The following is a 26462-nucleotide window of genomic DNA, read 5'->3' as shown; positions in this document are numbered from 1 at the left end:
CTTTTAAAACTAATTTTCTGTAATTTCCACTTCTTGAGCACAAGTGTGGCATTAAAATCAAGAATAACGTCAAATCATTTTATTGACATACGTTGCTACGGTATGGCTCTGGCTTTAAGCTAATGGGTAAACTCAGCTATAAGATTTACTTGTGTCGATTTAATTCATCTAGTGTTAAAGCTGTTTTTCGTAAGATGTGGTTAGGTGCCAATGAATCTTCTGTAATAATGTTCGCTGGATTTAATGCTAAATAAGCAGGTGCTATTGTTTTGTACATGTTTGGAAACGAATTTTAATTGGCAAATGATTTGCCAACATCTTTTTGAGTTCTTTTGTGAGGCAATATCAAAAGGCCTTAATTTTGTTGACATGATTGCAGCGAAGAGAATAAAAAGGAAAGAAGAAACGTAGCGAAGAGATTGAAAATTGGCTTGTCTTTGTTTGTTGGAGGCCAACGTGTGCAGAGGCTATCATCCTATTGGTGCTGACTCTGTACTCTCCACTGTACTCTGGCATCCAGTTACCCAACATTGGTTAAAGCAGAAACCAACCAAATATTGTTTATTGACACTCTAGCACAGTAAAATAACATGTTTAATGTCATAGCAAGTCATACAAGCTTGTAATCCCTAAAGCAATTCCAGCTATCATAGCCAGCAAAAAATAATCCGATTATTCAAATGACAATTCTGTGGAAATTACTGGTACAATAACGTAAACCGATTTAAATCTTCCCAGAACCAACGCTAGATTCATTCTGAGTTTGGTTTGTAATGCCTTTACAAGCTGTCTTTAATAAATATTTCTATCTCCTTATTTATCCATCATCGTTGATGACTAGAAACAATCTTTAGTTTAGCAAATAGGAAAGAGATATGTCCACAGATGCAAAATTTTGAGCTCTACAGAAAAGAATTAGTAAGTTATCTGTAACCTAGTTCTAGCAACATAAAAGTTACTATTTGTGGATTGTGGAGAGTCTTTTTGTGAATTTAATGTATTCTTTCTCCCCTGAGAGGTTTTGGGATTTAGTTCTGCCTACAAACCCCCCTCCCCCTTCCCAAAAAAAGCCTACAAATGTGCTAAATATTGATAAAGAAAAGCATGGTTTCGAAAATTCTTAAGCTTTAAAATGGCGTTGGAAGATAAAATATTATTTTGAAGTTTCTTTTGATGTTAGGCTAATCAGGTCGGAATTACAGACAATAGATTAGAAGAACATTATAGGTAGATTTTAGTAAAAAGAAAGCTATAATACAGTGTTAAAATGTTTATTTTTGTAGCAATACCAAAGGATGCATCTGTGGCTAGAGGTGATTGTAGCTTCGACAACAGCTTATGTGGATGGACAGTTGATGATTTAGTTATTCCATCACCTGAAGAGCCCAGCAAAAATCAGCCTACTGATTCAGTACAAGTTTCCTCAGCTCCAGTAGATCCCAATGTGCAAACTGCTATTACAGAAGATACATCGAAATATATAGCAGAGGCAGACACAGCATCATCGGCACAGGATACTAAGCCTAGTATGTCTGATGAAGATCCAACAGATGCTGAAGGTGAAGCCCAAGTAGTCAACGAAAGCGGTTTAAAAACTTCAAAAGCCATAAATTTCCTGAAAACCATACCAAGAATAAAAGTAAAGCGCTCAGAGTATGCAAGCATCCTCAATATCACTGAAAAAGATAAAAACTCCCATTCTTTCAGTCCAGAAGCCAAAACAAAAAGATATAATAGAATATTGAATAAGTGGCATGTAAATACTAATCCTTTTGGTAACGCTTATCAAACCCCTGGAGGTCATTTTGGGCAACAAAGGGTACCGTTAGAAGGCAACGCGCATTCCTTTCGATCTTTTATTTCACCCCTACAAAGATATAACAATCTAACTCCGTTTCAATTCGAGCAGATGAATGATCACTTAAGACCTAATGATCCAAGAATAGACACGAGGAACTTTCAAGAAATTAGTAAAGACTCTAGGATAAGAACTGGGTCTGTTTTCGATGAACTTCAACAAAGTGGGAGAGCATGGCAGCTAGTTCATCCGTCTGTTGTCAATCTTGGATTAACTGACAGGACTTTTGGACTTGCCAATGGTATGTATAACCTATATGTTTTTTGAGTTCTTACTCTGTTATTTATTTTAAAGCTAATGCTCTGTTTATATACTTATACGTACATAAAATTTCCATTTTTCAAACTGCCTAGAAGAAGACTTGACTAAATCCATCGAAATATGGATTCAAAATAGCCCCAACTTCTTGTTTGGCAGGCCATCATCAATGTAGATTGAAGAAATTCAACTTTGATTGTGCTTAAAGTTGATGGTGTCTGCGATAAGATTTTAAAAGGGCGTTGTTTGGAAAAGATTAGTAGTTATATTGCATTTCATTACGAAAATTATCTTCCAATTTTGATATTCCATAAAATGAATCTCCGTTAGACAGTGAGAAGAAGAGTTGGAATATATACACTAACAATGGACACATACCAATATTTAAAAGTTTTTCTGTGAATAGCTCTTGCCTTCAAAGTTAGTTTTCAGGTTTATCATAAGGCAGATCCAAGAGAGACGAGGGTTTCTGAGATGAGTTAACGAAAAAAGAAAAGAAAAATCAAAAACCAGGTGAACTATATACATAGGAGATCACAGGGGCTCATAAAGAAAAACCTGATACTATGAAAGGGTCTGGGATTTTTTAGATTTCAATTAATTGAACTGTTTTTTAGACTCGTATTCAGGCATATACACAGAGGGAAAAGAGCAGTCCATGGTTTTCATGACTTTCAAATTTCTCCATGTAATTTGTTACATATTTTCATAGATTTTGCTTTTATTTTTCGTTTCTTGAATTAGCCCCCTCCCCCATTTATCCCCTATCCTAAAACCAATTTTTGCATCCATCACTAGTACTATTTGATGAATGTTTAACTTTAATAACTGATTGAGTTTTATATACCTTATCTTCTATTGTTTTTAAATACATATCGGTTTATTCATTTACAGGAGGATTCGTCTTCTTTTACGATTTGTCTTCATCGAAGCTGATTGCGTCTGAGAAGTTTCTTGTTAATGCTACTTGCCTTCATTTTTACTTTACTCCTATTGGAACAACTGATACGAAAGAACTGAAAATCAAACGGTAATATAAGCTACAACAAATTTTCCACTGCAAAGGTTCTATGATCTAAGTTGAAGGGTTGTCTCTCCTCTTGAAAACTGAAATACTTTTGTTTTCTTAATGTTTACAAAATGTGTAGATTTTTTTGGAGCAGAACTTCTTTTTTGTTCTTTTCATCTCAAAGAAGGATATATGCATGCTTTCTCTTCGTTTAAAAAATATCATGTGAGCCCTCTCGGTCTTTAACAATCACTGCATTAACTTTATAATGAAATTTAAAGTTAGAACTAAAATTTACCCACTTCTGGGTCCTGGGCCCTGCATAATTATTTGCCCCTAAAAGCATTAAAATTCTATATTCTATGGTAAAAGATATATTTGTGCATGCCATGCTTGGTGAAGTGCATGGTGACGACTCGCAGTTAGTTACTAGCCTACAAGGGTAATAATATTGCTTGCTATGGCATTCTTGGCCTGGCTATGTTTTATGCCGTCATTATTTATGCACAAGGAAATTTAGTCAAAAAAATTAAAGAAAATTCGTTCTTACTTTACACTGTAGTAAGATCTAAAACCGATTAGCAATATAGAACGTAACAGAACGTGCGCCTGAACAGTGGAAGCTCTGATCTAATATCTCTAATATCTCTTTCTAATCTAATATTTCTAATACCATTTGCTGTTGTTCTGTATTACGTTCTGAAGAATAGTACCGTGCTGTTATATTACCTATTTCTTGGCTACATTTTGCCTAAAGTGAACCTTCTCAACAAAATCCAGAGTATAAAAGTTCGAGTGCTTGAAAAAGGTCAAGAGGAAATAGAAAACAATGCGCCTTGTTTGGTCAAAACTTAAAAGCTGAGGCATGTGGGACCATGAAAACCTGAAAAGCTAAAACACTATGAAAAGTTGTATTCTGTTGTAAAATTGGAACCAGTTGAGACAAAAAGGGCTTGTAATTAGTCGACAGAATCAATAGGAAATGTGTCAAGTTTTGTCAAACCCTCTGTGGGAGCAAAGTCAATACGGAATTATTAATCAACAAGACGCTTTGAAGCAACTAAAGTTTCTGTGCCCCTTTATTGGGGCTTCTAATTTCGTAATTCCTGTCTGAAATTTCTAATTCCTGGTTGCTGCCGTGTAAGATTCCAACTGACAATAGATCTTGCTATAAAGGACTTAAATAGGAAATTATGGCTAACCTCACACGCGAATAAAATGATAGGAGAACGAGAGCAAAATAGTACCTATCAAGTTTCATCTTGGAGCTTTCTTAACAATTACTAGTACTGATTATCCTGATATTTCATGAGAATCAGATTGCCTCTCAACGGAATGAGAAACATTCTCCACAACAATGTACGTGCCTCGGTAAGCGAGAGGTTCAACGAAAACGAGTAACTCTCCTACATTTGTACCTTCTGCGAAAAAGTGGACGCATAATAATCGAGACCGTAACAGGATAGCGAAGGAAGCTCAGCATTTTTCTTATTTTCATTTTTCCACTCGTAACATTTGATTTTGCACCTGAGATTCCTTCAAAGAATTAATAGTATCTGCTTTTTAATCTACGATTCCTTCAAAAGCTGAAGACAAATCTTGGAAAACGTTTATTACCGACTAAAACGGATGAAATGATATTATGAAGACGGCATTTTTTTTTTTTTGCCCAGCAGCGCAACTTGCAACGTAAACTATAGTCTTCTTGATGGTGTTTTTCTATTAATTGTGACAAAAAAAAATATGTTCAAGAAGTGCTTTTATGTTATGTGATTCTGGTTTTCTACCTCTGTTTTTCCGCAAAGATATGTGGTATATAATTGATAATTGTCTTAAAATCAAATCAAAGATTCAAAGTAACAGTATTTTACGGCTACATTACTTATATGTTGGCCAAGTGCTTCAATGTTTGATTTAGTATTGTCCTTGCCCTGGCATAGGTTACAAGGGCCATTTGATTTTAGACCTAAAAGATAGACATAAAAAGGGAAATAGTAGAGAACTGTTCCGGGCATACTCTTCGCCCCCTAGAAGTTCCTCTCCCCAAAAATTACCCACGGACATTTACCCCAGAAAAATCCTCCAACATGCAAAATTGAGCTGACAAGGATAGTATTTATTTTTACTTGTTTTTCTTTTAATTCTATGTTTTTGTGTTTGTTTGGGGGGGGGTGAGTCATCACAGTAGAATAAAATAAAGGTTAAAGAAAATAATTTGAAAATATTAACTTATTGGCAACTGAAGAAGGATTACCTTAGGATGGAATTGCAGAAAGTTATCCGAAAGTGACTATGAACTACGATTAATTACATCCCGTAAGCTTGGTCTAATACCAACATCTTTAATACATTATACCATTTAATCTCTTATGATCAAGGACGCGGTACCCTAAGAAAATGAATTAAAACAGATGACACTTGACATGGTCCCTTTCTTCTTTTTGTATAGAAATGGTTTTATGGAATTATGCAAAACTAAGAAGTTTTACAGATGTTATATTTTCTCGCCATTGTAATACCTTGTTTTTGATATTTGAAAAAAGAAGCAGTTGATAGGCTTGACTTAAAAGATGCCACTTTATTTTTTTTTAAACGACCCTAGGGAATTAATAAGCTTAAAAAAACTGAACTCACAACTCAAAATACTGTTTTGAAGTATTGACGCATTAAAATGATTTTTTTTTTCTGCATGATTTGATCATCTGCTGTGTCGAAACTGATTGCAGATGTCTATAGTTTAGCACATTTGACATTTGTCCCAACCTTTTCCCCCTCTATCCGCATTTACCTCTATACCCGTGGCTCAGCTTATGTGCTTTCCTTCTTCTGCTACACAAGAACGGACTTTATGCAGGATCCGTTGGTTTTATGAAAGAAGAAAGCACATAAATAAAATATTGTTGAATGCCTATGTATGGTTTGTTTTCAGGGTGACATCATCTGGATCCACTGAGACCGTATGGAGCTTTACTACAATTAAAATCCCCTCCTCAAATCAAGGATCTATATGGAATTTTGGACAAGTACCGGTGCCCTCAGACTCAAAGGTATATCCCAAAGCCTTATTCTTTTTAAGTTTAATGAAATGTAATTTGACACTGCAAACACTAAGGATCATTACCAGCATTTCTGGAAAATGAAACCACTCAATATCTTCTATTTTAAGAGTGTGAAAAAATTAAACCACAATTAATTAAACCAAAATTAAGAGTGTGACTGGAAAATTAAAATACCTGTTATCGTTTCTATTGTAAGAGTGGGACAATGCTACGCATAAGACTTGAAAGCAAGTGGGTGACTGAGATGGTTCATTTGATATGAGCATTGCCATATAGGAAAGCCTGCTGGAATCGCAATGAGGTGTGACCGATATTTTTGAGTTAACTCACATCGAAAAATGTCCACTATAGTTATAAACAAAATGGGGGACTGAGATATTTTCGATAGACTTGAGCGTTCAACAAGTTGATTCTAAATTCATCTTAGAAAGCATCATTAACAGTAACGAGGATTAAAACATGAGATACTGAGCATACGGCTCGCTCGCTATAAGTAGCTCATGTGCTTTTAGGGGGAACTTGCATTCTGAACCATCAGTAAATTTAACTAAATTTTATAAATTTTCAGACAAAGAATCAACTCCAACACAAATAATAATCTGATTCGTACATTGAGTGTCTATTTTAGCAAGCAGAATACCTAAGATATATTTCAAGGAGGAAAAAAATTAAAAGAGCTCAACAAACAGAGAAAATTTATGAATAGTTTAAGAGACTGCGGAATGGGTCTTTAATCTTGAGATGTTAGCTATCTTTCATACCTCCAATGCTCGTGTCTCATTATAAATATCTCGATTTGCCTTACAGCCTACGGTTTTATCTAGAGGTTGTAATTTCGTCGAAACCCTTGGGGGGGGGGGGCAAATTTGTGCAAATTTTACCAAATCAAGCGAAAATGGCAGTGAAAATTGAAAAATGATCCATATATTACCACAAACGCAAAGATATTCTAAAGAAAACTGTTGTTTCTCTGGTTGCTTGAATTATGCAGGCTTATCTTAGTTTTGACAAGACCTTTTGCAGAAACTAAATCTCAGCTGGGGGAGGGAGGCCCCCTGACTAATAGCAAATTATGCCTCTGTTTTTATCCATTATTATCTTTATCATAATTTCCATTTCTGACCCTCCATTTTAAGAGTGTCAATTTAAGAAGGTGTTGTGCCCCCTTTCCCTTAGGTTTTCTTCTCCCTCTCTGATTTTGGAAAATTACTTTGCGATGTTTTCATTTATATACCTTTTTTGTTATTTCCATGGAGAAGTTAAAAAGAACAAAAGTGTCCCCACTAACTACATTAAAAAAAAAACACCAACAACATCTTTCTTACTTTTCTGTGGATTCATACCACTGCCTCATGGTCACTAATGTCGGTCCGATAAAGTTAATGTAGATCCAAAAAGGAAAAATGCTAAACAGAAATTTTTTTATTGTGCGGTACGGGAAAGGAAAATTTATATTAGACAATTCTAAAATGCTTCTTCTTGAAATTTCATGGCGTTTAGACACAATGGCGTTTTAACACAAGATTAGGGTCATTCTCTGAAGTGTACGTAATCTAGAAGTTATAAAGATAATAGGATTAAAAATCTTACTTTATTTTCCCTCTTCTTCAAAATTTTGAACGTAAGCTAATATTAGCAAACGGATTATATAGAAAATTCGATCTTAGTACCCTTGATTTACAACATTTTGCGACCTCATGGCATTCTGCTGCTTTTCTTTGCTAAAATAGGTTGTAACATTGCAAATATATCAAAGCATTATTTTCTGCTTTGACTTACATGTATTTTTATGTCAATAAGTAGCCAAAAAAAAGAATGTTTCTGCTGTTATCTACTTTGACATCGGTGGTTGGAGGAAGTTGGCGGTCGGTGGTTGAACAGTCCCATTCTTATTTGAGGTGATTTCCATTCAATTCAAGATTGTATTTCTTATTCATTTAGCTTCTACTCATTTTTTTGATTTCATATGTTTATTCTTTGCAATATAGGTTCGTTTTCATTTTAACATCTAACGAATAGATCTCTAGATGTTTGTTTCAATACTGCTCTTTACTGTTCATTGATAAAAGAGTGACTTTCTATCTAAATACAATGAATATAAAAATCAAACACATTTCTGCAAGTCAGGTTGGCCGAGTGGTTAAGGCGCCAGATTTAGGTTCTGGTCCTCAGACGGGGTCGTGGGTTCGAACCCCACACCTGACAATTTTTTTTTGTCCTGTGGTGACGCAGTGGGTTTGACCTTAGCTTGGTAATACTGGACCCAGAGATTGAATCATGCTGCAGAAATGCACACGCAGGGACCTTAGCAGTCAAGAAGCGTTTATTTTGCTGTTGTCTACTTTGACTTCGGTGGTTGGAGGAAGTTGGCGGTCGGTGGTTGAACAGTTCCATTCTTATTTGAGGTGATTTCCATTCAATTCAAGATTGTATTTTTTATTCATTTAACTTCTGTTCTTTTTTTTATTTCATATGTTCATTCTTTGCAATATGGGTTCGTTTTCATTTTAACTTCTAACGAATAGATCTCTATATGTTTGTTTCAATACTGCTCTTCACTGTTCATTGATGAAAGAGTGACTTTCTATTTAAATACAATGAATATAAAAATCAAACACATTTCTATAAGTCAGGTTGGCCGAGTGGTTAAGGCGCCAGATTCAAGTTCTGGTCCTCAGACGGGGTCGTGGGTTCGAACCCCACACCTGACAAATTTTTTTTGTCCTGTGGTGACGCAGTGGGTTTGACCTTAGCTTGGTAATACGGGACCCAGAGATCGAATTATGCTGTAGGAATGCACTGCAGGGCCGACGCAGGGACCTTAGTAGTCAAGAAGCGTTTATTTTGCTGTTGTCTACTTTGACTTCGCTGGTTGGAGGAAGTTGGCGGTCGGTGGTTGAAAAGTCCCATTCTTGTTTGAGGTGATTTCTATTCAATTCAAGATTGTATTTCTTATTCATTTAACTTCTGTTCTTTTTTTGATTTCATATGTTTATTCTTTGCAATATGGGTTCGTTTTCATGTTAACTTCTTACGAACAGATCTCTAGATGAATGTTTCAATACTGCTCTTTACTGTTCATTGATCAAAGAGTGACTTTCTATTTAAATATAATGCATATGAAAATCAAAAGCATTTCTGTAAGTCAGGTTGGCCGAGTGGTTAAGGCGCCAGACTTAAGATCTGGTCCCCGAATAGGGTCGTGGGTTCGAACCCCACACCTGACAATTTTTTTTGTCCTGTGGTGGCGCAGTGGGTTTGACCTTAGCTTGGTAATACGGGACCTAGAGATCGAATCATGCTGCAGGAATGCACTGCAGGGCCAACTCAGGGACCTTAGTAGTCAAGAAACGTCGTTAATCTGATGCCATACAATGCACACACATTTCTGCAACTTTGATTTGTCAAGCTTATAAAATTTTTCCTGTTCCAAACATTTGTTTTCTCTACTACAATACCTTTTCATAACCTGACATCATTTACTACTGCTACACTAGCAACTCATTGCAGCACAAAACCGTCTGAGACCAACACAGCTACCCATGCTCCTCCTCCATCTCAATCTGTTTAAAGCCTTCCTCTGTACACCCTCCCACGAAGATCCCATTTCCCTAAAATCTGTCCTTACGACTTCCCTCCACCTCAACCGTGGACGAGCTATTTTTGTTCAGCCATAGGAAATTAGCCGACAAGGACAATCTTTGGCAATCTGTCACCTTTCATCCATAGAACGGGCCCTAACCATCTCAACTTTTCTCACATTATAGCCCTGGAAAGTGGGACTTAATTACACCTTCCGTACAGTATATTGTTTGAAATACGGTCAGTCAGTCGGTTGTCCAAAACGATCCGTAGATACTTTTTTCTGAAAAATATATAGCGAACCTCCCTCCACTTTTTGGAGCGTCCAGGCTTCAGAAGCATACTGTCATCACTGTGATTTTTGTTACTCTAAGTTGGTTCGCAGACCTATCGCCCTCATCTTTCAAACTTTTTAAACTGTGAAAAACATTCTAGACTTTCGCTATTCTACTTTTAACATCTTCGATATACCCTCCGTCTTCTTCACTAATTATAATAAGTCTAAATAGTTACCTATTTTCAGGTTCAACCGGGCAGATAGGGTAGATTGTTAAAGCTACCACTCCCTCACGACGTGATTACGCGTACCTGCGCAATACTATAGCGCACGTGTTTAGTACAGCTACGTAATAGAGCTTTCACGTTACATGATAGGGAATGTTTTCTAAGAGAAGCAGGTTTATGTTACGGAATATGGTTTTTCTATGGTGGAATGACGAAGTATTGTGTGACTTGATATTTTATTGGGAGTGATAGAATCTCGCGTGATATGCTAGACTTCAGGTGTCCGCGGGAAAGTCCTAGTTCCTAGATGTCCTAGGGTGAGTCCTAGGTGTCCCACGGGTAAGTCGTAGTATATTTGAAGTGCTCCTGCCTGCTAAGTGACGCTTTAGACGTGTATTATAAGCCCAGAAAATGCGACTTTTTACTTCCTGGTGATATGATCCTAGCATTTTGGAGGGTCTTTCTTAGAGAATTTCTAGAGATGTTTTCTTACAGACTGATATAAACTTGTTCGAAACACAGGAAAATACTCCTTCTTAGTAAATGTTTGCAGATAATTTCTTAGAGAATGATCTAAGTTTGCTCAAAATGTAGGAAAATGGGGACAAAAGACATGTGAACAAATTTTACATTTTGTTAATTTTTTCTTGGAATAGTTTTCTCTCCATTCCCAGCTTGTGACACTCAATGGCTGACCCATACCTTACCAAGTAATTCCATCAGGGGGTGGAGGAAGGGGGGCTGGAAAACGGTCCCAGAGGGGGGCTTGCTATTAAAGGTAAATGTAAACCAATTTAAGAGGTATTTATGGGAGGTTTTAAAGTAATTGCTCAATTTCTTTGAAACATGGCTCTGCATATTCACGCCACCGTGACAGTATGTGGCTGAACCAACCCCTAAAGAGCAATCCCAGCGGGCCCTGCTAACATCCAATTCCATCGAGGGCCTAGAAACCATTCCCAATGGATCCTAGCGAGTAATTCCAGCGGGAGCCCTAACATCCAACTCCACCGGGGCCCTAGCAACCGATTCAACAGGGGATGGTTAATTTCAGTACCAGATCATATCTTAAAAGATTCGATCCTTTTTTTGAAGCAACCAGAAAAAGTTTATAGATAGCGAGGCTTACTTTATCCGTAATTTAATCTACCGACACGGTAAGAAGCGCTTGATCGATTTATGACTAGTCATGACGGTGTAGAGGTACAGAAGCACCAAGAGATGTATTATGATGACCAAAAGATGGCAAAGTGATGAGTAGTCTATGTGCTGATGATCAGAAAATTGATAATCAAAAATGACCTTTACTGTATTGGCTTGCAAATCACAGGATTTTGCAACATGACCCAAATTGCAGTTCACAAGTTCCTATAACATACTTGGTGACGCTTGAAAGTTTGGCAACGTTCATCTGAAGACCAACCAAGAATTAGTAATATACTTTTTGATGCTTAAGGCATACTCCTCCCCAAACCTACACAAAAAACTCCGACTCTTCTCCATAATAACTGAAGATCTATTATATAAAACTGTAGAGTTTTTTCAAGCTTCAACTGAATCATCTTCTCATATGAAGCATTAAAATAAATATCTATGCTGCCGTTTATTAGGTAGGACTATCCGCACCCTTAGAAACAAATGTGCCGCCGTGCGGCATTACTGCCTCGGGAACAGGAGACTCATATGCTTATAGTTTTTTGGTAATTCTAAATTAATTGACTGTTGGCCTTCGCACAACAGTTTTTTGCCCTTCTTTTGGCTAGAATTGCTGTTTTGTATAAGGAAATGACTGAAAACCCCGCTTTGCTGTAGGACAGTCTTTTTGGCAAATATAAATGTCTATGTTGACCGTTATTTGGTAGAACTACCTGCAGTTTTAGAAACCAATGCGCCACCGTATGACATTATTGCCTCAAAAAAGGAGGTAAAGGCGTGTGTAATTTTGTCGCTAATTCTAAGTCAATTGACTATCTCAGAATTTTCAGACAATAGCTTTTTGGGCTTCTTTTGGATAGAATTGTCGTTTTGCAAAACGATATGACTGAAAACACCGTTTTGCTGGGGGACAGTCTTTCTGGCTAAAATAAACGTCTATGTTAACCTTTATTTTGAAGGACTACCTTCACCTTCAGAAACAAATGTGCCACCGTACGGCACCACTGCCCTTCTGGCACCCCTCATCATTCCTAAGCCATTTTTAGTTGTTGTTTTTTTTATAATAGAGTCAAGGTAAAGGTTTCACGAAGAGAAAAATTAAGATGCAACAAGCTTCACAAGAAAAAATTAGCAAGCAACATGTTTCATGAAAAAAATAGGTCGCAACATGTTCCATGAGGAAAACCAGTTTCACGAGGAGAAAAGTCAATGTAAAATTTTTGCGATGAGAAAAAACAATATGCCAGAAGTTTCACGAACAAAAAAAAATCAGCAGGCAATAAGTTCTAGGAAAAAAAGTCAACACGCAAGAAGTTCCATGAACAAAATTTGTTATGTGAGGAGAAACATCAATATACGAGTTTCGCGAAGAGAAAAAATCAATATGCAACAGGTCTCAAGAACAAAACTAGGCAAGAAACAAGTTCCATAGACGAAAACTCAATAAGCAACAAGTTCCATGAACAAAAATCCACACACAACAAGTTACACGAACTAAAATCAGCACGCAACAAGTTCCACAAACAAAATCAGCACGCAGCAAGTTCTACGAACAAAATCAGTTTAACGAGGATAAATATCAATATACTTGTTTCACTAAGATAAATATGAACATGCAACAAGTTTCAAGAACAAAATTCATCACGCAACAAGTTCCATGAGCAATGTCAGTTTCATGAAGAGAAAAAACAACATGCAACAAGTTCGCGAACAAAAAAAATCAGCACGCAACAATTTTCATGAACAAAATAAGTTTCACAAGAAGAAAAACCAATTTTTAAGTTTCATACAGAAAAAAATCACTATGCAACAAGTTTTAAGATTAATAAACAGCATGCAACAAGTTTCACGAACAAAAATCGTAACGCAACAAGTTCCATGAGCAAAATCAGTTTCACGAGGAGAAAAATCAATGTGCGAAGTTTCACCGAGAGAAAAATAAATATGCATCGAGTTTCACGAACAAAACAAACCAGCGCGGCGCAATAAGTTCCACAAAAAATCAGTATTCTATATTTCCCATGAAAAAAATCAGTTTCGTGATGAGGCTTTAATGTACACTTCTCACGACAAGAAAAATCAACGTGCATCAAGTTTCACGAGCAAATATCAGGACGCAGTACTTTTCATAATTAAAAATCACCAGTTAGTTAATAAGAGTTCATTCATTCATTCTAAATCTAATTTATCATGGCCTCCATAAAATTGCCTGCTTAAGATGTTTTTTATAGCCTTGTCTCCCCCTTTCCCCTTTTCCTCCGTAGTTATCTGATTCAAGCGTTTTATTCTCTTTTGGACTCTTATGAATCTGAACTCAAGTTAGAAAAGCCAAAGGAAGCAGAAAAGTCAAACTAAAGCAAAAAAAGTGATTGATAAATGACCGGCTGGGTGATATTCGTCCGAATTCATCATATTTATTAGACAACAATAATAATAAAGAAGGAAAAACAAATAAAAATAAAAAAAACGTAAAACGCTCTCTTAGGAATTCTTAGGAACGCTCTTAGTTCTCTTAGGAATGATAAAGGATGTTGGAGGGGCGATAATGCTCTATGGTGGTGCATTCTTTTCTAAAGGTGCAGTTAGTCCTACAAAATACACAGTAACATAAATATTTATTTTAGCCAATAAGACTAACCCATAGCAAAGCGGCATTTTCCAGCATTTTGCGGTGCGAAACAACAATTCTATCCAAAAGAATGTGAAAATGATATTATGTGAAAATTATAAGATAGTCAATTGATTTAGAACCACTAGAAAAACTATACACGCATTGAGCCTCCTGTTTCAGAGGCAGTTAGGCCTTACGGTGGCGCAATTGTTTCTGAGGGTGCAGGTAGTCTTACAAAATAATGGTTAACATAGACGTTTATTTGAGCCAGAAAGACTGTCCCACAGCAAAGTGGCGTTTTCAGTCGATTCGTGGTGCAAAACAACAATTCTAGCCAACAATTCTCTCAGAATTCTGAGATTGTCAATGACCAAAATGATTTAGAAAATGATCAATTGATTCTAGTTTCTAAAGGCGCAGGTATTGCAAAAAAATAAATGGCAATATAGACATTTATTTTAACGCTTCCTATGAATAGATTATTCTGTTGATGCTTGAAAAAAGTGTGTACAGTTGCATGCAATAGAGCTTCAGCTATTGTGGAGAAGGGTCGGTGGTTCTTTGTGTATGTTGGGGGAGGAGCGTGCCTTAAGCGTCAAAACTGTGTTTCTAATTTTTGTGGTTCTTCAGATAAAGAACCACACTAGGTGAAAATTTTCCGTGAACCGTGGTGAAATTTTCAATGTCACCACGTACAACACCAGTTAAGGGTATATTGAGTGATTTCTTGGTTGCTCGGAATAGATAAGGGATTTTATGTATGTTATAGGTCCTTGTAAATTTGTAACGTGGATTATGTTGCAACATCGAGTGATTTGCAAGCCAATGCAGTAAAGGTCATGTTTGATTATCAATTGTCTGATCATAATCCCATAGCCTGCTCAATCACTTCTTTATCTTTAGGTCATCATTGTACATCTCTTGGTCCTTCAGCACTTATGCACCGTCATGACTAGTCAAAAATCGATCAAGCGCTTTTAACCGTGTCGATATATTCGATTATGAATAAGATAAGCATCCCTTACTATCACCTTTCCTGGTTACCTCAAAAAGAGGATCTAATCCCCCTATATATGCACTGGCAGTGAAATTTACCCTCCCCCGGTAGAATTAGTTGCTATGGCCTGGATGGAATTGTATGTTAGAGGTCCCACTGGAACTGCTCACTAGGGCTCCATTGGAACCGGTTTCTAGGCCCCCGGTAGAATTGAATATTAGGAGGGCACAGTAATTTCTCGCTAGGGGGTGGATGAGCCTTATATTTTCACGTTGGCATGAAAACGCATTCTCTATCCTTCCTAAAACCACACTGTTCTTCTTTTTAAACTGTATCTATAGCATCTCTAAGTCTAAAAAGTATCATCATACAAAGTAATATGCTACTTACAAAAACTATACTAATTTCTCTATAATTACCTCTTATAATTATTCCATCCACACTTAAATTATTCTAATCACCTAAAATTATTCTATCCATCTTCTGCATTGTCCGATTTTAAACTCTCTAATTTAGCATTCAACTGTTCCTGGGAAGTTGCTGTCAAATTCTCATCCTAGAGTCGACCTGTCATAGTTTCCGGCAAGTTTGTTATTTAGTATTATATTAACCCTAGACGCTACTAGATGGTGATATTAATCTTAAAACTAATAACAGCACTCCTACATACCTTATTGTTTTGTACCATCACGTGAATACCATGTTAACTTACGGTTCATTTTATGACCAAGTAGTGCATTGGTTGTAACTAGAGTGTTATACCTACAAAATTAAAGTGTTTAAATGATGTTAGCTTGACACCATTTATGTGCTTTAAAATCTGAAAAAGAAAATTTACGTTCAACTCAAAGTACATTATTAAGAATAATTGAGATAAAAGCTACCATTCCTTAATCAGAAATTGCAATCTTTTCTCGCTTTTTTTAAACACGTTTTTTAATGTTTGGTTACTTAGGGCTGTGATTCGCATTTTACTACGTTTAAGCTGCCGTTAGAGCCAACTTTCAAGATACTTTAAAAACAATAAGGAGTCCAAACTAGTGAGAAAACAGATAGAGGAAAACTTTCTGTGATAATCTAAGTTAGTTAAGCCAATTTCAATATATGCATAGATTCAAGAACCTTCCCTCAGTTTAATGTAGTTGGAAGTAGCATTACAGTGGTGATGCTTGGCTTTAATAGACCATATTTTTTTTCAAGCTGTTTAGTTTTATTATTTATTAATTTTATAATCTATCGAAAAAAATATTGATAAACTTGAAACATTTTTTAACAGCATCATTTTGGTATTTGGAGGTATCAAAATTCATTTTCCAATATAATTCAAAACAACATTTAAACGGTCCTTAAAAGCATGGGTCATAAATATTTCTTCTGTTATGTCATAACATGTGCAGTACTACTACTTTTAGGCACACAAAAATAGTAAATTTATGACAGACATGAAATACCAATGATTTATGATTGTTATAAAATCCAAGTTTTTAATCTATTAGAGACATTAGTGTAATAGTGTTTGAATGTCCGTTTAATCAGCTTAGATCTCATCCATCTTGTTTTCTTGTTTGTCTTGTTTCAGAAACTTTTTTTCGAGGGATCAGCAAAATCAGGAGGATTTGCACTGGATGATGTTTCTTTTAAAATGCCTGAAATAGAAGATTGCTCAGGTAAAAGCTTCTTTTTTCACATAAATACATGCAATATATGGAATGCTTAAAAGCTAAAAAAAAATATACGAAAATAAATAATGGATTTTGGAAGTTGAGGATTGACTCCTTAAGACCCGCTGGGCTGGTGTTACTGTTATTTCTTATTTTCGAAATTGTATTCTTCTAGGTTGGCAAACGTCAAAATTGAAATTTTCTCGATATTGAGTACATTTACAGTTTTTAGAGCACAGGAATTAGGAGCCATAATAGAAATAACATATCATATATTTAAGTGTAAATTTTAGCTCAGTAGAAATATTATTTTCTTTTTATTATTAATAGAAAAACAGGTTTTTTTCAACTAGAAGTGAGGAGCAACATCAAAACTTAAAAGAAAAGAAATTATTCTGCATGTGAAAGCGGCTGCCCCCTGCTCAACATCTTACTCTTTACGCTATAGTTTGGCTCTTTGTCACCACTCTACTTCTGAAAGTGATGAAACATTTTAGCGTAAAGAGCGAGGTGTTGAGGAGGTGACAGCCCCTTTCATACACAGAATAATTTCTATTCGTTATAAGTTTTCTTGTCACTCCTTACTTTCAATTGAACAAGCTTGGTTTTTTTTTCTTATAGTTTTTCAGATAAAGTCGGGAGATCCATGCGACATAAAATATAGTACACGATTTTCAAAGGCTGTGTGGTAAAACTAGTCCATCAAGAAGTAATAAATAGAATAATTTCTTAACTTTGTGATAATGCAAATTAACTTTTTGTTCTTGAATTTCCCAATTTCTTATGCGCCTTTGGTTGATTTTCTTTCTTCTTTTTTTTTACTGTCAAGGACTGCAATATTCTGTTATGTGATATATTTTTCATTATAAGCTGATCGCTTGATTACCATACTGCTTTAAAAATATTAAAATATGACTTGGTTAATCTTCTGAAGCTGACATCATAAAATAGCTGAGAACTGATCAAGGTTAGACCAATTAAACAAACTTTGGGAAAAAAGCTTTAAGTTTTAGACAAAATAAATAAATTTTTGGTAAAAGGCTTTGGTAAAAAGTTATATAGGCCGTATCCAGGATTTTTTTGGGAGGGGAGTGGGGCGTAGGGGTTAACTAGATGTTTTTGGGGTTACATAAAAAAAGAACTTTTAAAAACACATCCAACATTTGTTTATATTCATTTCATTACGTTTTTACGAATCAACCAATATTTTTTTTGGAGGGGTGGTTCAAACCCCTTAACCAGCCTGTATACGGCCTTACCGTAACAAAAAGGATGAATTAAACCACTGCAGCCCTAAAGATCTTATGATTAATCTTTGCATTTTCGATTTCAGTCCAACCTGTAGCCGCAAAGCCGAAGAAGAAATGAAGAACCTTTTATTTCAATAACTGTATTTTAACAAACTTTCTATTAAAGCTTTCGTTATTATCTACTCTTTTGGCCATTGAAATAGGATAAAGTCCATGAGCTAAGCAAATAAAAATTCGATGGGGTGCTCAAGGTCTCGAATGCACTATGTATCTAACCTTATATTCCAAATGTTTTTGCTAGAAAGTTTTGTATCGATGGATCATCAGATTTTGTGTCACAAGTCTGTAGTTAAGTGCAACAAGCCAACGGTGAAGAAACAAAACACTAGGTAGGTCAAATATTTATGAAGATTTGTCTGCCATAAGGGTGACAAATATACCTAATTTTAAAAATACAGTCATTGAATATAGTAGTTTACAGAAGCATTACTTTTAGGGCATGAGCACATCCTTTCATAATGGTAATTTCAAAAAGTTCAAATCTAATTTACGTGTGGAGTTGCTCGGAAGGTATGCTTTCGAAACAGATTAAATATTTTTTCAGTTGGTTATTTTTCTGTACTGTTTATGTGCTGTTTTGGGCTTTTACAATGTTGTGTTTCGTTGTTTATTTTTCACGTTGGTTTCGATAAATGGTCCCATGCTCCATACTCTATCTCTTTTTTTGATGTTAGCACGTCCTCGCAAGCTCCGTTTTTGTTGTGCTATTATATGAAAAATAATTATTTTCAATAAAATTGCCTTACTACTACTACTACTTTCAATATGTAGAGGGATATCTACTAAATTTGTGATGGGGCTAAACTTTGGGATTCCAAAGAGTATTCCTCCAGAAATATTTGACATGTGAAAGGAAAAGTAAGCATTTGAAAATATTGCATTTGAAAAAGGATTAGAATCTTACAAAAAATTCTGATAAAACCTACAATATTCATTTGCGAGGCCCAAATATTTAAACCTTTGTAAGGATGCCATTCTAGGAAAGTCATTTCAAAACTTCGATGTCACCCGTTTTCAAACCCTTAAACGGGTTGTAGATTATGGTCCTTTGTTCCCAATCACATATTGATGCAAAATTTAGCGACTTACTTAGTCATGCACAAGGCTTTGTTACCAGAAAGCCCAAAGATCTGTGAACATTTTTAAAGAGGCTTTTTTTGTATCTAACTTGATTTAAATTTTTAAATAATTTAAAAGGATTCTCGTCATGTAATCAGTGACAGAGAACTTAAAGTGACAATCACCAAAAAGAAGAAATTGATGGAATGCAAAAAGGCCTGCCGACTAAAAGATTCGTAATATTACTACTATGAGAAGTATATTCACACTTTGAGATATTAAGAGAAAGTCCAAAAGTGTGAAGTTTAGATGCTATTGTTGAAAAATATCAAAGCTGAAAACAAGAGGGGAGAGAATCACCTTGCTGGACCGCTTACAACACGGCACAGATATTTTGAACGCAAAAATCCTCTTGTTAATCCATAGAATTTCCACAACAGATGAGAAATTTAAGTACCAAAACATAAGAAGAAGAATTACTGAGAGTAGATGAATCGACACGAAGTTTGTGCTTTGTACCTCCCTATGTAAGATTAATCTTACATAAGGAGATGCAAAGCACAAACTTAAGAAGTTTCATACAGTTAATGGAGTTAAAAGTGTGATCATAATTTATGTTCTAAGCGGCAGGACAAAATGGGTGACTTGTCGTTAAAGAATCATTTAGTTTTTCAGATTACCACATCTTTCCAACATAAACCATTTAGCGGAAATTTACAAATTCTTGTTTTAGTACGGGCTTTATATTCTCTAATTTCTTTTTATTTGTCTAAGCAGATCTACGACACCACTAAGTGGCCGTCCTGAAGAAATCCATATATTCCTTTTTCAAACAGATCGTTACCACGAACTGTAAGGAGCGACCCGGCTCAATAGTAATCGAAACTCTAAAAACCGGAATTTTTATACCAATACTTACATCGAAAGAATCGCATTTTAATACTGATTTTAAATATACAAGTTTCATCAAGTTTAAACTTACCCATCAAAAGCTATATTGCCTTATTCTAGAAAATAGGGGGAAACACCCCCTAAAAGTCATAGAATCTTAACGAAAATCACAACATCAGATTCAGCGTATCAGAGAACCATATTGTAGAAGTTTCAAGCTCCTATCTACAAAAATGTGGAATTTTGTATTTTTTGCCAGAAGACAAATCACGGATGCGTGTTTATTTGTTTTTTTGTTGTTTTTTTCCAGGGGTGATCATACTGACCCAGTGGTCTTAGAATGTTGCCAAAGGAAATTCCCTCCGCAACGCCTTGCTCTTTATGCTAAAGTTTTATATTGTTTTAAAAAGTAGAGCTGTGAGAAAGAGTCCAACTTTAGCGTAAAGAGTGAGGCGTTGCGGAGGGGACAACCCCTCTCATATGCGGAATAATTTCTGTTCGTTTTAAGTTTTAATGTAGCTCCTTACATGCAGTTAAAAAATCTCGTTTTCTTTAATTTAATATCTGTTTAAGCAGAACTACGACACCATTAAGTGGTCGTCCAGAAGAAATCCATAGACGCAGCTAGAATCCGACTTTATTTTTTATTGTTTTTGTTATCATTTATTGGAAAGGGATTTTCCAATTGTTTTGCGAGAGCAACACTTTGGTTTTGTCCCGTTTTTTTTTTTTTTTTTTTCCTATGCCGCCGATCTCAGTTTATTCCTGGAAACTGGTAAAGGTCTAACCTGTGCGGTTTTTACGGAAAGTATGGACCTCAGGCCGGATTGATGAACATGACGTTACATTTCGGAAAGCTCCGCAGAACTCTTGCCTGGGGCCAAGAAGTATGGTTTTTGCTTGTCCACGAGTCAGAGCCTATGGTGTGCGAAGTGAAGTGGAGTTATCTAGCCTATGTCAGAGAAAAGTATCTGAAGTTGTGCAGCCAAGCTTTCGTTTCATCAAACCATGTTTCTGCTTTCGAGTGGAAAGCTCCGCTCTAGCAGGCAAGCTGGCAGGCACCACTTTCAAATTGAAGATGGACTAAAATCTATAAGCGTTAAATATATGCGGCAGTTATTTGGCCCCACAGCTAATATATCTTCTTTGAGTGGTAAATAAAAAAAAATTACAGAAGGAAAAATGTGGCTTTTTCCCACGGGTTCAAAAGTACTGCCATCTATTGTTTCTACCCATTTCTGTTCGTGAATTCAGCTGAGATTATCATTCGGTTTTTTGGTCTTGAGATTGTGGTAGAGAAATGGTATCAGATGTACTTCTTAAACTTTAAAACTTCTGTCATTGCTAAAGAAATTGGAGCCTATTCTTTGCTCCTTTCTAAGTGGTAACATTAGAAAGTTGGCCTACGGTAAAAAAAATAAACTTTTCAACTAAGACAGATAGAATTTTTCTTTCGACGGCAATCGATAGATCTTGATGAGCCGATCAAGGTATATGACATCCATTTTTTGGTACAAAAATTCGTTCATGAGGCATACCAGTTTGACTTGGTATACCAAGTTTCAAGGGGTTGACAACTTCAGTAGTAAGGTACACACTAAAACGAAATCGAGGCCGATACAAATTGTGAGGCATATAGAGGACTTGTAAGCAACAGTCGGCTGTTAGGTGATAATCACCTTCGGCAATGAGGGGTTAGCATTTTTTGCTAGTTGGTGTATCTATTATTTGTTTCCAGTGTATTTGATGATAAACCAATTTGGTTCCAGTGGTAAGACATGTAGGGGACTTGTAAGCAATAATATGCTGTTAGGTTACAGTCAACTTTAGCGATGAGGGGTTTGAAACTATGATAGTTGGTGTACCCATTTATTTGTTTCCGGTGAACTTGATGCCTATCACGGGAGAGGGACTTATAAGTAAGAATCGGTTCACTTTGGGCGAGAAACGGCTGTTAGCTCATAAGCATCTTCGGCAATGAGGGGTCTGCTAATTTTGCTAGTTGGTGTACCTATTATTTGTTTCCGGTGTATTTGATGGTTAAACCAATTTGGTTCCAGTGGCAAGACATGTAGGGGACTTGTAAGTAACTAGATTACATAGTTATTGTTCCAAGTTTTCATCCGTCATGATGTCTACGATTGAAACGGATATAAAGTTCAGCTGGCTGCAAAGTCAATTTAGTCCCTTCTTTCGATACTATTTTGTTGTTGTTTTTTTCAACGCTGAGGAATAGCCTTTGATCATGTGGTCCAAAATTGAAATTGCAAATTTAAGCGTAGAACGATACTGATCGACGTTCAATTACTGATAAGACACATATTTTGGATACCAATAGACATATAAAAAGAATGGGGCTTATACTGCTGATTCCAAATATATAAGTTTCATTAGGTTTAGTCTTACCCATCAAAAGCTACGAGCCTGAGAAAATTTGTCTGATTTTCGAAAAACGGGGGAAAGACCCCTCAAAGCCGTATAACCTTTGCTAGAAGAAAGATAACGGATGCGTGTTTATTTGTTTGTTGGTTGTTTTTTTCCCAGGGGTGATCGTATTGACCCAGTGGGCCTAGACCGTCGAGAGAGGGCTCATTCTAACGGAAATGAAAAGTTCTAGTACCCTTTTTAAATGACAAAATATCAGAAGACAACTAGGCCCTCTCCCACGTCACTTTTTTTCCAAAATCAACCGATCAAAATTTTAAGATAGCGTTTTCGTTCAGCATTGTTGAAGGGCCCAATAACTATGTCTTTAGAGATAGAATGACCCCCTATAGACCCTGGGAAAAGAATTTTAAGTTATAAATTTACCCAATGTTTTATTTGTTATTGGGGAGTACGCATACGTTTTTCAGGTGCGAAGGAAAGGACGAATTTCTGCTGGGAGGATTTTGCACGGGGAGAATTTTCCATGGAGAGAGAAGTTTCCAGGGGATGAAGTTTTCAGGAGGAATTTTACAATTTTATCTAATTTTATTTTTTATATGGGAATTTTACCAATTCAATTTTAGGTGTGGAGATGTTAAGTGTAATTGTCCGGGGTAAATGTCCTTTAATTACAAGAATAAGTAACTTTTCTAAATTGCCGAAAAACTGTAGAGTGAAGAGCGAGGTGTCGAGGAAGGGCGACAACCCCCCTCATATACGTAGTAATTTATGTTCGTTTTAAGTTTTAATGTCACTTCTTACTTTCAGTTGAAAAAACTTGTTTTTTATTTAATGAAGCTTGGAGACAAACATTTTTCTAAAAGTAAAAGTATATAAAAATGAAAAAATTAATTAATTACAAAATATACACAAAACAATAGCCTACTTTCAAAAATTAAAATATAAACTCCCAGCATTCATTTCTGTTGAGTAGCACTCAAGCGTTGGACGGATATTTTTTGAACAATATCGACAGTTTTGTACTTGGTTATCAAACACCAAAATATTTAATGCCTTTAGACTCAACTGTTTATGAAAAAGTAACACATTATCAAAGTAGTTTATTAAAAACTAAGATCAAGAAAATCAAATAAAAATTTTAATTGAATATTTTTGATTATATTTTGATTACCAAAAACCAATATGTTTCACATTTATATACTCCATAACTATAAAAATAAAGTATTTTTCAAAGTGACAACTAGATAAATACAATCACTCCTGGAAAAAAAGTTATAATAAAACACAAAAAAAGCATCCGTTCAGGGAGAAAATACAGAAATTCCCAGCATTCCCTTCAGTGGAAACATTTTTGATTATAGTAGCTTTATATATCAGCCCATGAGTACTCTTGCAATGCAAGCAAAAGTGGACGGCGCATTTTTACCGAGATTGCCCGTTATTAAGTTGTTTTCCTCGTGTTTACTAAAATTATACGAACTTTCTTTTGTAGTAATAACTGCACCGATTACTAATAAACAAATACATGTTTAGGATCACTATACCAAGCTGATTCTTTGATTGATTGTTATTTATAGTTGGGCTCTTATCCCTTAGTGATTGAAATGGATCGTTATTTACTTACCATTCATTACTATGAAGAATTTGATTTTTTTTTTACTCCAACCAAATCATATAGAAAAATGTTTGTGGAAAACTGGACAGGGGTCACTCAGGCACAAATTAGAACTTATGTTTTTACTTATTAAAGGTAAGGGTAAAAATCTGTTACCCGGCAGCCAACAATAAGGTAACACACATTTCTCAATGGTTTTTCCATATTCTGCTCTTTTTCCTTTGGTTTCCTTATAATTACTGTATAGGCCCGAATTTCCAAGTGAGGGCTATGCCCCCTGCCTTTTACCGGCACCTATGATGAAATGTATTCTCCTAGGATGTTACGCTTAAAGAGCCCACAGATGATTGCACCTATAGACGGTTGCGTCAACCCATTGGTTAGGGTGAAAAATTTTCTGTGGTGCAATTTTTGTCTATGTACTTTTAAATCATCTTTAGGTGAATTTCTTATCGATCCAATTCACCCCAAAAGCAATTTTTCCTGGAACTACAAAAATTCTGTAGTTGGCTAAAATAATCAAACAGTTTGTGGTAACGAACTGTAGTAAGGAGGGACCCGGCTCAATAGTAAACGAAACTCTAAAAAACGGAATTTTGATAATAATAGATACATCAAAAGAATCATATTCTTATGCTGATTTTAAATACATAGGTTTCGTTAAATTTAGTCTTACTTATCAAAAGTTACGAGCCTGAGAAAATTTCCCATCTTTTGGAAAATACGGAGAAATACACCCTAAAAGCTATAGTATATTAACGAAAATCACACCATCGCATCCAGCATATTAGGGAATCCTACTGTAGAAGTTTCAAGCTCCTATCTACAAAAATGTGGAACTTAGTATATTTTGCCAGAACACCGATCACGGGTACGTGTTTTTTTTGTTTGTTTGTTGTTGTTTTTTTTCCCCAGGAATGATCGTATTGACCTAGTGGTCCTGAAATGTCGCGGGAGGGCTCCTTTTAACAGAAATTAGAACTTCTAGTGCCCTTTTTAAGAGACCGAAAAAATTGGAGGGCACCTAGGCCCCCTCCCATGGTCACTTTTTCCCAAAGTAAACGGATCAAAATTTTGAGATAGCCATTTTGTTCAGAATAGTCAAAAAACATAAGAACTATTTCTTTGCGGCTGACGTTCTCTCCCACAGTCCCCGGGGGAGGGGCTGCAAGTTACACACTTTGACCAGCGTTTCAACAGTTCGTGGTAACAAGCTGTAGTAAGGAGTGACCCGGCTCAATAGTAAACGAAGCTCTAAAAAACGGAATTTTGATGCTAAGAGATACATTGAAAGAATTGGATTTTCATGCTGATTTTAAATACGTAAGTTTCATCAAATTTAGTTTTTTTTTAGCAAAAGTTACGAGCCTGAGAAAACTTGCCTTATTTTGGAAAATAGGGGGAAACACTCCCTAAAAGTCATAGAATCTTCAATTATAAATTTTTAATTATTAATTTTTAAATTATTAATTTTTAATTATAGAAATTTGTGCTATAGCAAAAATTTCAAGGTCCTATCTACAAAAATTTGGAATTTCGTATTTTTTTTACCAGAAGACAGATCCCAGGTTTCATTGCATCGACAAAGTGGTCCTAGAATATCGCAAGAGGGTTCCTTCTAACGGAAGTGAAAAGTAAAAGTGCCCTTTTTAAGTGACCAAAAAATTGGAGGGCACCTAGGCCCCCTCCCACCCTCATTTTTCCCAAATTCAACGGATCGAAATTTTGAGATAGCCATTTTGTTCCGCATAGTCAAAAACAATAACAACTGTGTCTTTGGGGATGACTTACTCCCCCACCGTCCCCGAGGGAGGCGCTGCAAGTTATACAAACTTTGACCAGGTTTTACATACAGTAATGGTTATTGGGAAGTGGACAGACGTTTTCAGAGGGTTTTCTTTGGTTTGGGAGGGGGTTGATGGGAGGGGTCTATGTGGGAGGATCTTTTCTTGTAGGAATATGTCATTGGGAAAGAGAAATTTAATGAAAAGGGTGCAGATTTTCTAGCATTACTATAAAAAAAACAATGAAAAAATAAACATGAAAAAGTTTTTTCAATTGAAAGCAAGGAGTAGTATTAAAACTTAAAATGAACAGAGATTATTATGCATATGAGGGGGTTTTCTCCTCGTATATACCTCGCTCTTTATGCTAAAGTATTTTTAGTAATTTCAACTATTTATTCTACCACCTTTCTGATTCAGGGGACATTCTTAAAGAATTGGGACAAAACTTAAGATTTAGTGTAAAAAGCGAAGCATTAACGAGGGGACAAACCCCCTCATATACATAATAAAAATATAAGAATATAGACATTTGTTACGTAAGTTAATTCTTAATTTACGTATATTCTTTACTAATAAAGACATTTGTCAGAAATTGAAAGTTCTTGTTGCATTTTTAAGTAGCCGAAAAATTGGAGGGCAACTAGGCCTCCTTCCCCACCCCTTATTTCTCAAAATCGTCTGATCAAAACTAAGAGAAAACCATTTAGCCAAAAAAATA

The 26462-nt window shown here is 35.8% G+C and overlaps 1 protein-coding gene, 1 long non-coding RNA gene and 3 other non-coding genes across 7 annotated transcripts in view; 4 read left to right on the top strand and 1 right to left on the bottom strand.

Moving 5' to 3' along the window:
* The window catches only part of LOC136032936 (MAM and LDL-receptor class A domain-containing protein 2-like), a gene marked incomplete at its 5' end in the record, with an annotated part of 79748 nt that extends 61622 nt beyond the window's left edge, over positions 1–18126 (top strand). Inside the window, 5 exon segments of one of the 2 annotated variants that reach the window (XM_065713404.1) lie at positions 1284–2099; positions 3011–3146; positions 6055–6172; positions 16613–16700; positions 18028–18126. In XM_065713404.1, coding sequence (XP_065569476.1) covers positions 1284–2099; positions 3011–3146; positions 6055–6172; positions 16613–16700; positions 18028–18062 — 1193 coding nt within the window. 2 annotated transcript variants of the gene reach the window in all.
* Positions 1–26462, bottom strand: part of LOC136032938 (uncharacterized) — a 212308-nt gene that overhangs the window by 3993 nt on the left and 181853 nt on the right. For both annotated transcript variants that reach the window (XR_010618812.1, XR_010618813.1), the window contains one exon: positions 15704–15795. This is a non-coding gene — a long non-coding RNA (uncharacterized LOC136032938). The remainder of the gene's footprint in view (positions 1–15703; positions 15796–26462) is intronic.
* Positions 8307–8389, top strand: Trnal-uag (transfer RNA leucine (anticodon UAG)). Its single transcript has one exon. It is a non-coding gene; the product is annotated as a tRNA-Leu (tRNA).
* On the top strand, positions 8813–8895 carry Trnal-caa (transfer RNA leucine (anticodon CAA)). The gene has a single exon. It is a non-coding gene; the product is annotated as a tRNA-Leu (tRNA).
* Trnal-uaa (transfer RNA leucine (anticodon UAA)) lies at positions 9329–9411 on the top strand. The gene has a single exon. It is a non-coding gene; the product is annotated as a tRNA-Leu (tRNA).

The sequence above is a fragment of the Artemia franciscana genome, chromosome 11, assembly GCF_032884065.1.
Source record: "Artemia franciscana chromosome 11, ASM3288406v1, whole genome shotgun sequence".
NCBI classification, from domain to species: domain Eukaryota; kingdom Metazoa; phylum Arthropoda; class Branchiopoda; order Anostraca; family Artemiidae; genus Artemia; species Artemia franciscana.
The sequence above is the reverse complement of the archived record's forward strand: the minus strand, read 5'-3'. Positions and strand labels throughout refer to the sequence as shown.